This window comes from Vipera berus (assembly GCF_964194415.1).
Source record: "Vipera berus genome assembly, chromosome: 15".
Lineage (NCBI taxonomy): Eukaryota > Metazoa > Chordata > Lepidosauria > Squamata > Viperidae > Vipera > Vipera berus.
Window position 1 is genome coordinate 4,336,536 of NC_138218.1, and position 16,711 is coordinate 4,353,246.

Here is a 16,711-nt window from a genome sequence, read left to right on the forward strand (position 1 = left end):
TTACTTTTTCTCATTCAGCATTTGTACCAAATGTGCTAACCAACCTGGTACCTCTTCAGAAAAGTCTCACAGGGCTGTATTTAGACCTCCACCCTCTTTAAGTTGTATCTCAACTCCTTGACAGCTCATTTCATCGTCTCCTACTTACATCTGCCTCAATCTGTGGACCCTTCTTCCTGTATGCTGAGGATATGGATAGTATCTCACGGAGCTTTGTTGGCTTTACAAAGTCTCTTGTTTCTGCTAAAAAGCCTTGAAGACAAGGAGACCATAGACAGCATCCAATTTACAAGAGTTTCATATATCTGGGGATGGCTTTACATGATGCTGACATTTGGAAAACCCATATAGATTATATCAAAAATGAGATGGAGCCGTTCTTTCACACCCACAACAATGAAGGCCAAATTAGACCTAGATTGAGCCATGGCACATTTGCTTCAATTAGGAATTGAGTGGGATGATGATTTAAAGGCAATTTATTAGACTTATAACAAAAAGATTTCCCTCAATGAAAAGAGGGCATCCAGGACACAGAATCTGGTTTCATTTTATATGCCATATATTAGAAAAAGTACAAAACAAGACTTAATTGAACGGAAGAAATCATCCTGCTCAGTTATTCCACATATAGGCAATAACATCCCATAATATTAAGCATAACCATTGAAATGTGCATTGCATTAAAAGAATCTTCACAAGGGGAAAAGTATCACGAGTCAAATGAGGTGCGTTTTCAACCACACAATTTCAGTTCGGCATTTAACACAATCATTTCCAAGCATCTAGTAGATAAACTGGGCCTTTTAGGCTGAAACACTTTATGTAACTGGATTCTTGACTTTCTTACCAACAGGCCCCAATATGTGCGAGTTGGAACAAATACCTCTAGTATCATTTTCATGAGCACAGGTTATCCACAGGGCTGCCTCCTAAGTCTGCTGCTGTTCACCCCGTTGACAGCGCTCAGCCTCGTCTCAGCCTTCCATCCTTCTGAGGGTGTAAAATGAGACCCAGATTGTTGCGGGCAATATGCAAATAATGGTGACCTTGTAAATCTCCCAGACAGCACTGTAAAGCACTATGGGGTGGCAGATAAGTCTAAATGCTATTGTTATTTTAATGGCACCGTTGTGACTGAGGGTCTGCACACTCAGGCATATTTAGTGCTTTTTCCCCATATGTACTGTATCCTTTAATGTCCACAGAGATGTTCGTTAACAATAAAGCTCTTTCCACACTCAAAGTATGGTTTTTCTCCCAAGTGGATCGATGCTTATGAAGACTTCACTTCTCATACAATCTCTTTCCACACCCAGACACTGATGATTTCTCTCGTGACTTGAGTGTTTGATATGTATAAACGCTTGTCTAGGGTTTGTCTCCTGAGTGGATAGTTTCATGTGTATCAAGGTGCCCCCTCTTATTGAAGCACCTTCCACACTCCAGGCCTTTATGTGGTTTCTATACTTTGTGGGTCCTTTGATGTCTATAAAGATTGCCATTCTGAGTGAAGGTCTTTTCACACTCCAGGCATTTATACGGTTTTTCTCCAGTGTGAATTCTTTGATGTCTATAAAGGGTGCTCTTCACACTGAAGCTCTTTCCACACTCCGGACATTTATAAGGTTTTTCTCCTGTGTGGGTTCTTTGATGTACATAAAGGTTACTACTCTGACTGAAGCTCTTTCCACACTCCAGGCATTTATGTGGTTTCTCTCCTGAGTGGAACCTTTCATGTACATAAAGGCTTCCCCTCAGACTGAAGCTCTTTCCACACTCCAGGCATTTAAATGGTATTTCTCCAGTGTGAATTCTTTGATGTCTATAAAGGGTGCTCTTCACACTGAAGCTCTTTCCACACTCCGGACATTTATAAGGTTTTTCTCCTGTGTGGGTTCTTTGATGTACATAAAGGTTACTACTCTGACTGAAGCTCTTTCCACACTCCAGGCATTTATGTGGTTTCTCTCCTGAGTGGAGCCTTTCATGTACATAAAGGCTTCCCCTCCGACTGAAGCTCCTTCCACACTCCGGGCATTCATACGGTCTCACTCCAGTATGGATTCTTAGATGGTTTTTAAGAATTGTATTTGTTTTGAAGGATTTTCCACATTCCGGGCACCGATATTTCTTTCCTCCTTCCTGGATTCTGTGGCGTTTCCCGAGTTTCCCGCCTCTTCTGAGGGACCCTCCGCCCTCCAGGCCCGTCTCGGGGTCTCCGCCCGTTTCCCGCTCCCCGCTTCGCCCTCCAGGCGGCCTCCTTTTGCGGAGTCCCCTTCGGCTCATCCCTTCCGCGCCTTGCCCGCCGTCTCCTCCCGGGGCTGCTCCGCGGGGCGTCCTTCCTTCCTTCCTCCGCCAGGCTCGCCCGAACTCCTGCAGGGGCGAAGGGGGAGAGGCGGGTCACGGCTTCGTTTCTTCCCCGGAGGGGAGTCCCAGCCCCGACCGGAAGGCCGAAGCCTCGGCCTCTCAGAGAGACTTTCCGGCCAGACCTCCCTCCCAACGCCCGTCCCGCCAGACCAGGCCTCGGGCTCCCCCGCTCCCCCTGCGCCCTACCTGGCTCCCAGCCCGTCCGCGGGCCGAATCAATTAGGTGCCTCGCTTCTATTCGTTTCCGGAAGCGGAGGCGGGACTTGGCTGAGAATCCTTTTCCTGTTATCGGTAGCTTTTCCTCTTTCCTTGAAAGGACCGCCCCGAGGAGTCCTCCTGCCAATCGCCGTCCTCTCCCGAGCCACCAATCTGCGCCTTCCTTTCGTTCGATCAGCCAGAGCGCGCCTGCGCAGTAGCGAGAGGTTGTTTTCGGCAAAGTGGGCGGGGGAGCGGCTCCCTTTGAGCTTTGGGGTCCCGTCTCTCCTGGCCCCCCCCGCCTCCAGGCTGGCGGAGCTGACGGGCCTCCCGGGCTGTGTCTCTCCCCAGGCAGGGCGGGGGGGGAGTTGGGGGGGCGCTCCCTCCCTTCTTCCTCCCTGGGGGCTCCGGCCAGGCCCCCCCGCGGCCCCCAGGCAGCCCCCCTCCGCGCGGGGGTGGGAGCCGATGGGGAGAAGGGCGGGGGAGGCGGGAGAGCAGCCTTCCCGTATCTGGGGGGCGCCCCGAGGAGGAGGAGGAGGAGGAGGGAGCCGGGCTCTTCCCCAAAGCCCCCCCCCCCAAGGCCGGAGAAGCAGCGACGAAGGGAAACCGAGCGGGGAGGGAAGCAGCCAGGGAGGAAGGAGGGATTTCCTGACAGGGAGGGCAATAAACCAGCGGGACGACCTGCCCCCAGAAGCTGTGAATGCTCCAACACTGGAGCTTTTAAAGAAGAGTCATTTGTCTGAAATGGTCTAGGGCAGGGGTAGGCAACCTTGGCTCTTTTATGACTCGTGGACTTCAACTCCCAGAATTCCTGAGCCAGCTATGCTGAGGGAAAAGGGAGAGGTTTCCAAACTGAGCCGTGCTGGCTCAGGAATTCTGGGAGTTGAAGTCCACGAGTCATAAAAGAGCCAAGGTTGCCTACCCCTGGTCTAGGGCATGGGGTGTCAAAGTCAATTTCATTGAGGGCTGGGTGGGTGTGGCCTACTGGGTGGGTGTGGCTAGAGTGCGTATGGCCTACTGGGTGGGCATGGCCAGCTCTACATCGTTGGCATCAAGGGTGCCTATGGGGGGCCTGGGCAGGAGTGGGACAGATCTGAGGGTCTCTGGGTCAGGGCCAAGGCTAGTGGGAGGCATTCCCTCACTGTTTCCAGGATGGCTTTGCGGGCCCCATGAAACCACAGGCCGGATCTGGCCCCCGGGCCTTGTGTTTGACATGTCTGGTATAGGGTCTCCTGCCTGAGCAGCGGGTTGGACTAGATGACCTCCCACATCCCTTCCAACTCTATTATTGTTATTATTTACAAGGTCCCTTCTACTTCTGTGATTCTGATCTCGTGGACGATCCTGGCTTTCTCGGGGTTTTGCTGTTCAGAGTTTCTGCCTCTCATTCCCCTCACTCTGCATTCACACCGGAACGTCTTCGCGCACGTGGGGGAAAAGGAAATATAAATAAATAAATATAAATAAATAAACCTTTATTGTCAAAGTACAACATGTGTACATTGAGATTAGCTGAGCCTCCCCCTGTGCTCTCTCCCCCCAACACACAGTGACAACAAACCCCCCATCCCACCACACTATGTGAACCAACTACACCACACACCGGTCTCCCAAGTCAATTCTGCATAAGATTATATCCCATTTAATTTATTGTATTGTTTATATGCATTGTTTATATGTATTGTTTGACTTTAAATATTTATATTCAGCTCATGCTTTTCTCAAATGTTTTTCTTCAGTTTTTCTCTCTCCTGTTCTGCCCTACCAAAGGGGAAGGGGGAAAGTGGGGAGGATGAAGGAGCCCCGCCATAAATTGGCCTTAAGGACCATCTTCCCCAGCCTCTCAGGGTGCTTCGGACTGGAGTACATTTGGGGTGCTGTATAAGAGCTAATGCTGCTACCCCTTTGGGAGCTTCCTTTGAGAGAAGAATCCATCCACGCCCCGAGGGTGGCAGGTGTGTCTCTTCCTCAATCCTGACTTCCATCGCAGGCCAGAGATTGAAGTTTCTGCGCAGGATCTTAGGTGTTCCTAGCACTGCCATCGAGAGAGCTCTGAGTCGGTTCCTGGGATCTGTTGCAGCCCACCTGCCAGCTTCCGAATCCAATCCCTGAGTGCTGGGACTGGGACTACTGTCAAGCTGTCAGGAAGGATAACTGCAAAAAGCATCACAGGGGCAGCAAAGAGGGTTGGGTCAGTCAGCCCCCTCCCCTCTGGCGGCATCCCCAGCCCCTCCCTGCCCAGACCCAGCTTCTCCTCTCTGGCCCCTTCTCTCCCCAGGACCCCTTTGCAAAACTGCAGCTGAGGGGGGGGAACCCCTCCAACGCTTCTACCCTTCATACATGTTTTTTTTACCTTTGTTGGCCTTTTGGCACACTGATGCTGAAGCTGCCACACAGGCACACATTTTCCTCCTATCCACACCCCCCTTTGGAGGGGGCTCCTGTTACAGCTGCTAGCTGGGCCCTGGGTTGGCAGTTATCTGGGTTGGCAGTTATCTCATTTTCTTCCTGCAGCTGACTGGCAAATCAATACACCTGTTTATCCGCCAGCACATTTGCAAGTTCATTCTCCCCTTCCCCCCCCACTTACCTGTCCATTTCAATGGGCATCTGTAAGCACCCACCTGCTGAGACTTTGGGAAAAGTGCAAAGAAGACCAACTAAGATAGTTAAAGGCCTGTCGGGACTTTTTCCCCATTGCCGGCAGTGGGGTGGGCGCGGTTTTGGTGTGACGCATCCGGCCCGTGGGTCGTCACTTAGACATGCCTGGTCTATAGGGGCTCCTGCTGGAGTAGGGAGCTGGACTGGGAGACCTCTCGGGTCCCTTCCAGATCTATTCTAAACTTGAATTTGCCTTCAGTAACCACCAATGTCAGCTCTGAACTGTTCCCAGGAACTCATTTCAGCTTCAGCAGCTCAAGCATCAAACCCTGAAGCAGACAAAGGGGGGAGGGGGGGCAAAGGACATTATGCTCACTTTTTCCCCTAAGTCAGAGAACCAGCCCACAGGATGGTTGTTGCGCCCTGAGGATTTCACTATGATGATTTGCCACCTTGGAATTGTCCCTGAAAGAGAAGCCAGCATCCACTCGGGGATTTTTCAAAGTGGTTCTCTGGGATATCCAAGGGCAGGGAATTTGGGGGAGGTGCCCAGTTATTTAGGAATGACTTTTTTTATTAAATTTAGAGAGCAGCCCACCTCCCAATGGCTGGGTGGCTTAGAAAAGATAAAAATAAAAGGGGAAAGAACGTGTACATCAGGGCAAAACACTTACTGCATTGCACAGCAAAACGCTCTCTTGCTCAAACCACCTGCAGAACCCCAGCGCAGGTGCTAAAGCGGCTGGACCTCAATTAATCTTTTCCCAGATCAGCCATTAGTCAACTGAGCACAGAAACCATCCTCACGTCACACCCTACAGTCCGTATCTTCGCAAGCACCTTCAAGGTATTTTCTGAATAGCAATACAGACTGAGCTGGTTCTTTTTTTTTTTAACTTTCCAGTGCTACACAGCATCTCTTGCATTTCCTCGTGGTCCCCCATTAATGTCATTCAAATTAAACTACCAAGCAAAATAAAATGGTACAATCAGTAAACCGTAGCAATAAAGGAAATAGTAAAATGGTCCCGTTCAGAAGTGTGCTTCCTAATGCTTGGGTTGATAATACATTATGCGCTCAAGTTGAAACACACTGGTTGAGATGGCAATGAAGGGCAAATGTCTATGCGGATTCTCAGTTGTCCTTGTCGCAAGAGGCAATTGGACTTAGAATTTCTTTGAAGACGTTTTGCTTCTCATCCAAGGAGCTTCTTCAGCTCCGACTGAAGGAGCATGGTGCTTCACTGCTGCAGGAACCGGCTGCAAGTAGAGCACGGGGACTGCTGGGAATTGCGAGAGATGGTGAGTGGGAGGCTGTTCAGAGATGAAGAAGCGAAACATCTTCAAAGGAAAACAAGAAAGTCTAGTCGCCTCTTGAAAAAGGACCTTATTGGATGGTAATTAGATTTATGATAAATATTCAAGGAGTTTCTTAGCCTTTAATAAACCTTTGTGCACTACATCTCTAGGGTTGCATTGACTTTGCTGGGTATTGAAGCATTGTAGCAACACTCTTATCTATAATGGGGCGGGATGACTCAGTGGTTAAAGACTGAGCTTGGAGAGATGACAGCCTGGGTTCGAGACTCAAGAACTGTAGACGACCAGGCTGAGCCCGAGGGGGTCAAATGTGTCATAAGTCATGAGTACCTTTGCACCCACAAGAGATCTAACTTGCATGTGCCTCAGCTACTGAAAAAAAATCTGTTCTGGCTTGCTGAGTAATATATAAAATATAGCACCACAAATTTGTGAGGATAAGTATCCATAATTGAACAGGTATATGCACTCCTTGCAGTATTTGCAAGATGTGGATCAATTTGTAAGAAACTATGAGTGATCAGAGAAAAATAATTTGTGACGTCATTCACATTAAACTATGAAGCAACTCAAAATAGCACAATCATTAAACTGTAGCAAGAAAGGAAATAGTAAAATGACCCGGTTCGGAGAGTTAAGATGGCTGATACTCGGGCTGATAATACATTATGCACACATGTTGAAGCACACAGGTTGAGATGGTAATGAAGGGTAAGTATCTACATCTGGGTTTTACTGGATGGTAATTAGATCTGTGATGAATATTCAAAGTTTCTTAGCCTTAAAAAAAACCCTTTGTGCATTACGTGCTGCACTGACACTGCTGGGTACAGAAGCATTGTAACAACACTCTATAAGGGGATGCAATGGCTCAGCAGTTAAAGATTTTGAGCTTGTCAGCTGGAAAACTGACAGCCCAGGTTCAAGACCCAAGGGCTGTAGATGACCAGGCTTAGGTCAAGGGAGGGGCCAAATGCTTCATCGGTCGTGAGTCCCTTCGCACCCATAAGAGATCTAACTCCAGCCCACCTTGAATTCCTTTCTATTCTTAGCTCCCGTTAATTTCCCTTGATGGTTAGTAATCCAGATTCTTGTAGAGAGCTTAAGTTTATGATAAACAGGTAACACTTTGGTGGGAGAGTAACAGCATTCCAGGCGCATCAGCATATAGTCGTGCTGGCCACATGACCACGGAAATCTCTCTGCATCACGCTGGCTCTCTTGGTGAAGAAACACAGATGAGCATCACCCTTAAGAATCGGAAAACAACTGGATGGGGCAAATTGTTCATCTGTCCCATTTCTATGGCTTTGCTTCTGTGTAGATTCTTGGATGGTTTGGGGAGAATTCCACTTCTTTTGAAGGATTTTTCAATCTGTACAAATGTAAACTTTCTTCTCCGGGCGAGGTCCATAATATTTACTCAGGCCTACATTGTCACTGAAGCTCTTTCTGCACTCCAGGTATGTACAGAGTTTTACTCTTGTGCAAACTCTTTGAAGTTGATGAAGGTGTCCACTCTGAGTAAATTTCCTGCCAATGCCAAGCATTTATAGGACTTCTCACCAGAATGGATTCTTTGATGGGTATAATAGTTTCCCCGCTGACTGAAGCTCTTTCCACACTTCAGGCATTTGTAGGGTTTCTCTCCCGTGTGAATCCTTTGATGTTGACAGAGATGTCCACCCTGAGTAAAGCATTTTCCACACTTCAGGCATTTAAAGGGTTTTTCTCCCGAGTGGATTCTTTGATGTGTATGAAGGCTTGCCTGGTGACTGAAACTCTTTCCACACTTCACACATTTATATGGTTTCTGTCCTGTGTGAATTCTTTCGTGCCGACTGAGGTGCTCTGCCCGACTGAAAGTTTTTCCACACTCCAGGCATTCATATGGTTTCTCTCCTGTGTGGATTCTTTGATGTTGACTGAGGTGTCCGCCATCCGTAAAGCTCTTTCCACACTCTAAGCATTTATATGGTTTCTTTCCTGTGTGAATTCTTTGATGCATGTAAAGGCTCCCATTTTGACGGAATCTCTTTCCACAATCCAGGCACTCATATGGCTTCTCTCCTGTGTGGATTCTTTGATGTTGACGGAGATGGGCATTTTCAGTAAAGGTTTTCCCACACTCCAGACATTTGTACGGTTTCTCCCCTGAGTGGATTCTTTGATGTCTATAAAGGTGTCCCCTTTGACTGAAGCTCTTTCCACACTCCAGGCATTTATATTCTTTTTCTCTAGTGTGAACTCTCTGATGATTAGAAAGGCTTTTCCTCTGACTGAAGGTCTTTCCACACTCCAGACATTTATATTCTTTTTCTCCAGTGTGAACTCTCTGATGATTAGAAAGGCTTCTCCTCTGACTGAAGGTCTTTCCACATTCCAGGCATTTATGGACTTTTCCTCTCGAGTGGATCCTTTGATGTTTACAAAGGTTTTCCCTCTCACTAAAGGTCTTTCCACATTCCCGGCATTTATGCAGCTTTTCCCCGGCGTGGATTCTTTGGTGTCGAAGGAGGTGCCCACTCACAATAAAGTTTTTCCCACACTCCAGGCATCTATATGGTTTTACTCCAGTGTGGATTCTTTTATGTATGCAAAGGTTTCCACTGAGCCTGAAGGCCTTTCCGCATTCGAGGCATTTAAATGGTTTTTCTCCCGTGTGGATCCTTTGATGGGCGTAAAGGTTTCCGCTTAAACTGAAGGTTTTCCCACATTCCAGGCATTTGTAGGGTTTTTCTCCCGTGTGGATCCTTTGATGGGCATAAAGGGTTCCACTCTGACTGAAGCTTTTTCCACACTCCAGGCATTTAAATGGTTTCTCCCCAGTGTGGATTCTAAGGTGGTTTTCCAGGTTTTCATTCGTTTTGAAGGAACTTCCACATTCTGTGCACTGGTATTTCTTTTCTCCGCCCGGTTCCCGCTCCCCGCTTCGCCCTCCAGGCGGCCTCCTTTCGCGGAGTCCCCTTCGGCTCATCCCTTCCGCGCCTTCCCCGCAGTCTCCTCCCGGGGCTGCTCCGCGGGGCCTCCTTCCTTCCTCCGCCGGGCTCGCTCGAAGTCCTGCAGGGGCGAAAGGGGAGAGGCGGGTCACGGCTTCGTCCCTTCCCCGGAGGGGAGTCCCAGCCCCGTCCGGGGAGGAAGGCCGAAGCCTCGGCCTCTCAGTGAGACTTTCCGGGCAGGCCTCCCTCCCATCGCCCGTCCCGCCAGACCAGGCCTCGGCCTCCCCCTCCCTCCCTCCTCCGCCAGAGAGCCTCTCGGACTGCGACTCCCGGCATCCCTTGCGCCCTACTTGCATCCGGTTTCTCCAACCCCGAAGCGCCGCGCTGCTCGAGTCAGCTCTTTGATTCCGAATGTAGAGGTGGGGCCTCCGAGCGCCGCCTTTCGACGAAGCCCCGCCCCTTCCTCTCCAGGCGCCGCCTTCGTTCGGTCTCCTCCTGTGGAACTTGTGGGCTGTCCCGTCAGGCCGTCCGTATTTTGCATACGGGCGCCTCTTGAGCCACGCCATTGGCTTGCCGGCCGCGTGGCCTCGCCCCCTGCTCGACTCTGCCGCGCCCCTAAGTCCTCGCTTTGGCTGGCCTCCCGTCTGGGCTCCTCCCCTGTCTTGGCCACGCCCCTGCGGTGCTGTTCCCCCCCCTCCCTCCGCGGCTCTTCCCGGGCGGCTCTTCCGCCCCGCCTCCTCGCCGCCCGCCTGGCTCCGCTGGGAGATGGGCTGCCCGGAGGGGCTGCGAGGGTCGCCTGGGGATGGACGCTCCCCTTGCCGGCCTGGGAACCTTTCCCGCTTCGGCTGCTGCCTCTTCTTTCCCCGGAGCTGCTCCTTTTCCCGCCCCACGGAGCCCCTGCTGGGTCCGGATCTGCCCCGAGCTAGGCGTGCATCGCCGGGTGGCCCCCTTTCCCTTCTCTCCTCCTGGGAGGGGGCGGCGTTTGCAGCTGGGTCTCACTTGGGAACGCCCCCACCAGCACCCCCACCCAATGTAGACGCCCCCAGGCCGCCTGGCTTCTTCGCAGGGACCCTTGGGGACCTTGTTTCTCTGCCTGCTGGAAGGAAAGGCGGAGGGGAGGGGTCGCCATTATTGCCAGCACCAAACATGCCTTGAGCACAGTCATCCTTCTGGGAATTCTTATTAGTTGTTCTTTAAATTTACTTGCCACCCCGATTCCCAGGGAGTCCTGCTAGTTTGCCAATGTTAAAACACGTTTTGCTGTTGTTTGTGTGACGCCCAGATTATGGGAGGGGTGCGTGTGCGCGTGTGACCTGACAAACGCCCTTAAGGAAAGAATTCAGAATCAGAATAGAAGCTGGAAGGGCCCTTAGAGGTTATCTAGTCCCATGCTCTGCTCAAGCAGGAGACCCTAGACTAGACCATTTCAATCAATCAAATCCAAACAGAGCTGGATGGATGAACGAATGAACCTTTATTGTCAAAGTGCAACCATGGATACGTTGAGATTGGCTGAGCTTAAACACCTTAAAGGTCTTCTAGTCCAGCCCCCTTGTCAAGCAGGAGATCCTATACCATTCCAGACAAGTGGCTGGCTGCCCAGTCTCTTCTTAAAAACCTCCAGTGATGAAGAACCCACAACTTCTGGTGGCAAGCTGTTCCCCTGGTTAATTGTCCTCACTGTCAGGAAGTTTCTCCTTAATTCCAGGTTGCTTCTCGCCTGGATTAGTTAGAAGATAGAAGTCATTTCAAACTTTTTTTTTTCATTTCGCGTTTTAGAAAAGTCCTGTGTATATTTGTCTCCTTGCCTTCGTCTCCTCTGGTGGAATACTTTCCATATAGTACCTGAGCGTAATCATAGTTTAGCCCACTTTCCTGGATGCTTAACTGGGCTTTCCTCACTTCTCATTCTGGACCCTTTGACTCACTTTCGACCGTTATCTGAACCACCAACTTCCAAACAAAAGTTTTTAATTTTCAAAGAATGCATCTTTGACCCATTCTGCGCTGATTCGTTCATCGTTCAGTATTCCTAAATTTGGCTAGCTTTGCAAATCTTAAACTTTCCAATCTTGTTTTCTGCAAAATGCAATAATCTGACAGGACAGGTAGCCTGGAGGACAGGAACAATCAAAGATACAAGTACCTTTGTCACTCCAGGCCCCTCATCTGATTCCTCAGACTCCGCTGCCGGATCCACTGGCTGGCGAGGAATCACAACGAACCGTTGGATCGACCCTCAAAACACAAACTATGCAAGGAAAATGACATTCAAAGCAGACTCTGGACCTCTAACCTTGCTTAATACTTTTAAGACCATTGCAAACCAGGACAGCATGCAAAGCAGGACCAGCTGAGAGATAAACAGTCTGGGAACATGCCTGGGGCATAGCCTGCATAGTTCAGAGTCTCAGGATTTCCCCTTCTGAGCGGCTCACATCCGAGGCACGTTATCTTTCTGCAAACGGGCATCGGAGAAAGCGAGAAGGAAGCCGCAGAGATTCTCTCGGGCACTTTCCTTCTCAAACAGCCAAGCGCTGGTGCAAGCAGAGTTAGAAAGATAAATTTACAGTTGGTTTTTTTTAAAAAATTCCATTTATATTCCGCCCTTCTCCAAAGACTCAGGGTGGCTTACAAGCTTAGCAGTAGCCTTCATTCTATGTATATGCCTGCTTATTAGGGCTTTCACACACACAAGCGGCATTATTAAAGTCAGCTTAATTGCCCCCAAGAATCTGGGTCCTCATTTTACCGACCTCGGAAGGATGGAAGGCTGAGTCAACCTTGAGCCTGAAGACAGAGCCTAAATTTCCAAAGTTCTTTCTAAAGTTCGGATCCATTCGAAGGGCGGTCTTGTTTCAAAAAATAAAAAATGCTGAGAGTTTGGGGGAAAAAAAAGTGCAGAGAAGAGCAACCAAAGGGATGAAAGGCCTGGAGACTAAAACATATGAAGAACGGTTGCAGGATTTGGGAATGGCCTGTCTAGAGAAAAGAAGGACTGTGGGGGGACATGATAGCAATTATTCCAGTATTTGAAGGGCTGCCACAAGGAGGAGGGGGTCCATTTATTCCCCAAAGCCTCAGAAGGCAAAACAATGAATGGAAACTAATCAAGGAGAGAAGCAACCTGGAATTAAGGAGAAAATTCCTAACAATGAGGACAATTAACCAGAGGAACAGCTCACCACCAGATGTTGTGGGTGCTCCATCATTGGAGGTTGTTTTTTTAAAGAGACTGGACAGCCACTTGTCTGGAATGGTATAGGATCTCCTGCATGAGCAGGGGGTTGGGCTAGAAGACCTCCAGGTAAAAGGTAAAGGTTCCCCCGCACATGCGTGCTAGTCGTTTCCGACTCTAGGGGCCGGTGCTCATCTCCGTTTCAAAGCTGAAGAGCTTGTCCGAGGACGTCTCTGTGGTCATGTGGCCGGCATGACTAGATGCTAGAGGTGCACGGAACGCTGTTACCTTCCCACCGGAGTGGTCCCTATTTTTCTACTTGCATTTTTACGTGCTTTTGAACTGCTAGGTTGGCAGAAGCTGGGATGAGTAACAGGCGCTCACTCTGTTACGCGGCACTCGGGATTCGACCCGCCAAACTGCCGACCTTCTGATCGACAAGCTCGCCGTCCTAACCCACTGAGCCACCGCGTCCCTAGAAGACCTCCGAGGTCCCTTCAAATTCTATTCTGATTGATTGATTAGATCCTGATGTTCTGAAAAGAACACAGTTCTTGCTCTGTTCTACCTCTGTCAAAATATCAGAGCTTTTAGCAGGGACAACAGGAGCCCCCATCAGCTTGAAAGGGGGCGGGAGGCTAGGCAAGAGCTCCAGCAGGGCAGGTTTTGAGCTGGTTTATCTTTCCTTCCCTGGAGCACAGGAGAGGTGGGAGACAGCCTCACCTCCAGAGGGCAAGTCCAGCAACTGATTTCTGCAATTTCCAGGGCTCCTCTGCTCCCCCCCAAGGGTAGAGGTCTGCCCAAGATCCGTTCGTGTTATCCCCTGCGACGGTGCATCACTCAAGAGGGAGATTAAAAGCCCCAGGGAAATATTGTTCTTATTGCAAAGGGTTATTGCAGCTATCTCTCTTGTTCTGAGAGAGTAGTCATTTGGCTTTTGTCCCACTGGTAATTTTTCCTCTACTGTGGAAAGAAGGAAAAGCGAGAGGAGAAGGGGAGGGAAGAATGGATGGAAACTGAGCAAGGAGAGAAGCAACCTGGAATTAAGGAGAAACTTCCTGACAGGGAGGACAATTAACCAGTGGAACAGCTTGCCACCAGATGTTGTGGGCGCTCCATCACTGGAGGTTTTTAAGAAGAGGATAGAGTCTAGACCAGCAGTGGCGTAGCGTGGGTTGTCAGTACCCGGGGCAAGGCAAGTGACATCACGGCACCCCCGAAAAGACGCGCCCTGCAGCGGCGTAGACTTTCCAAGAAGAGTCGCGCGCATGCGGGATGCTTCCGGGTCCCTCTCAAGGGCGGCTGGGTGGGGCTCCGACCTGCAAGAGCCGCTGCATTCAAGCTCGCACGTGAGCCCCGCTAAATAAAGCCACCCATGCGCATGAAGCTAGGCCGGCCGGCCGGCGGGTCCGTCTTCGCTTGGTCAAGCCTGCCGGGGCGCCTGCAGGGCGCATGCGGATGGCCTGAGCCTGGGCGGAGAGTTGGGCACTTCTATTTATTTTATTCAGTTTATGTGGCCGCCCATCTCACCTGCCGGACTCGTTTCGCTTTGCAAGAAAGAGCAGCTCGAGAGCGGAGTCAAGCCGACTCTGTGCAGCCCTTGGGGCTCCCTGAGCAGCTCAGTGCGAGCGCGCCCCCCCCAGATGTTGTGCCCGGTGCGGCCGGCCCCCCCTGCACCCCCCATGCTACGCCACTGTAGACCAGGGGTCAGCAACCTGAAACAGTGAAAGAGCCACTCGGAACCGGTTCCCTCACAAAAGGAAAAACTGGGAGCCGCAAAGAATATGTACGCATGCACGTACATGCGCACATGCGCAGAACAGGGTTTGACTGAAGAGTGGAGCCAAGGCGAGATATGCACCTACCCTGCATATTTGAATTGATTGGTTGAAATTTTTTAGTCCCACTTTTTTTTTTTTGGACTGCACATGGCAGAGGACCGGGAGCCGCAGGAGACGGCTGAAAAAGCTGCATGTGGCTCCGGAGCCGCGGGTTGCAGACCTGTGGTCTGGACAGTCACCTGTCTGAAATGGCATAGGTTCTCCTGCTTGAGCAGGGGGCTGGACTAGAAGACCTCCAAGGTCCCTTCCAGATTCTATTCTGCTTCTGGAAGGAAGGAGAAAAAGAAGGAAAGGAGAAAGAAGGAAAGAAAAAAGGGAAGGGAAGGAGAACGAAGGGAAGGAAAAAAGAGAGGAGAGGAGAAAGGGAAGGAAAAAGGGGAGGGGGGAGGGGGAGGAAGAAGGCTAGGAAGATTTGTAAGCTTTGACTACAGCCTCTAATGCAGTAAGAAATAGTTTGAATTCCTGGTAATTTAGGAGAATGACCCTCCACGGTTGAGTTAACTAAACACTCACTTCCTTGCGAACGGCTCTCCACCTAAGAGATAAACAAATTGTCTTAGGAACTACTTTTTCACTAACTGCTTTCATAAATACATGAGGCGTGCATTTCATTTCTTGATTCCAAAGAAATTTCCTGCAACAATATACTTGCTTTTAAGGTTGCCCAAAAAAGACCTATCTATATCTCCAAGCTGGCCCAAAACACACACACAAACACACACACAAAACATATTTAAGGAGACCGCGCAATAGAATAAAATAGTCCAATAAAGGGTTAATTAACCCTTTCCAAAATAAGCAAGGATTTTCTAAAAGAAAAAAAAACCTCACAGAAGGAAATGATACACAGTAGGAAAACATGGAAAGAGAAATTGTTGACAATGAGATTTGGACAAAAAGGGGGAAAAAATGGAACAACTATACGGCCGGGCGCTCAACTCAATTCGATTTGAACAATATTTGCAAAGATATTTTAAAATGTAAAAACTCGGCAGGGAAAAAAAAAGCTCTTTAAAAGAGGCTGAGTCAAGTCAGAATCAGAATCAGAATAGAGCTGGAAGGGAGCTTGGAGGTCATCTAGTCCAGCCCCCTGCTGAAGCAGGAGCAAATAATCCGGTAATTTGAAATCAGATTATCCGATGGATTTATATTTTTTTTCCGGATCGCAGCTACTTGGTGACCATCTTAGGACACCTTGCAGAAAAGATTTTCAAATCCATTATTTTGTGTCAGAGCCACAGCCCTGATCTGTTTTTCCTCCTAGAAATGCTTAAGATTAACAAACCATCTTTCACGCTCCCTCCAGCTTGTTTAAGGCAATGTTTGTAGAGCAGACTTCCTCGAATTGTTGCTTTCCAGAGGTGCCGGCCTTAACAGCTTCTGAGGCTGCTGGAAATGCCTACTCCCAGCCCATCTGGATGCCATGCAGTTGGAGAATGCTATTCAAAGATGCCAGCCCTTTGAAATCTTCCCCCCAACACACACACACAGACACACACGCACACATATACACACACGCCCTGCAGCTTCATTCTTTTGCTAAATGTACTTTTCTATTGCTCCTCCTTGGAATTTACTGCTGGTTAGAAAGAATGCCACAAGAAAGAGAGAAAGAGAGAGAGAGAGAGGGATGGGAAGAAGAGCAAAATATTTCAGACCAGGAATGAAAACAAGGGGGAATGAAAAGAAGGACCGAATTTGCAAAATTAAAGCTTTTGTCTTCCTCTGTGTTTGTTTGTGTGTGTGTGTTTGTGTGTGTGTTCAGCGCAGAGCTCTCCTGATGCCTCCGAAGACAACCTGGCTGGCTGAGAGCATACATCCCAGCCGCCAGCAACCACACAAATCCAGGAAAAAAAAAATCAGAAGACAAGGCAAAGTTCGGAGCAGCTGCTGAGCGGAGGGCATCAAGAAAATCGATCTAGTTCTGGGCCGGAGCTGCTAAGAATGCTTTCTGGGACTTCGGGAAGGTGGGGAGACGTTGATAAGGTGGCCCCAGCTGCCCATCCCTGCTTCATTTAAGACTGCCTTCCTGGCCAGCATAATTGTGCTTCCTCTCCCAGAATGGGATCTCCACGGCTGAGTTGAGTCGGGGGTCTCCATGGCTGGTGAGGAGCTGAGCCTTTCAAGACCACGGATCCAACCCAGGGCAGCCGAGGAGTTCACACACACATACACACACACTAATATCCGGGGCCCGGCCTTCCGAAGCAGCTTATTCCCTACCAGCCTTTCCTGGACAAGCAAGCCACGAGGAGCTGGTTAGGAGCT

General features: G+C 49.6%; 1 protein-coding gene across 1 annotated transcript; it reads right to left on the bottom strand.

Annotated features, from left to right (window-relative positions):
* Positions 1 to 7,609: 7,609 nt before the first annotated feature.
* Positions 7,610 to 9,792, bottom strand: LOC308674853 (uncharacterized protein). The gene is made up of 2 exons (XM_081339658.1): positions 9,775 to 9,792; positions 7,610 to 9,545 (listed from the first exon to the last, which is right to left on the bottom strand). Exon 2 carries the CDS (start codon positions 9,460 to 9,462, stop codon positions 7,963 to 7,965), a length of 1,500 nt encoding a protein of 499 aa, XP_081195784.1. The 5' UTR covers positions 9,463 to 9,545; positions 9,775 to 9,792; the 3' UTR covers positions 7,610 to 7,962.
* Between the last annotated feature and the right edge of the window lie 6,919 nt (positions 9,793 to 16,711).

Bases quoted from the DNA above. Each gene is read 5' to 3' on its own strand.
- LOC308674853 (XM_081339658.1), bottom strand. From the start codon at position 9,462: ATGAGCCGAAGGGGACTCCGCGAAAGGAGGCCGCCTGGAGGGCGAAGC.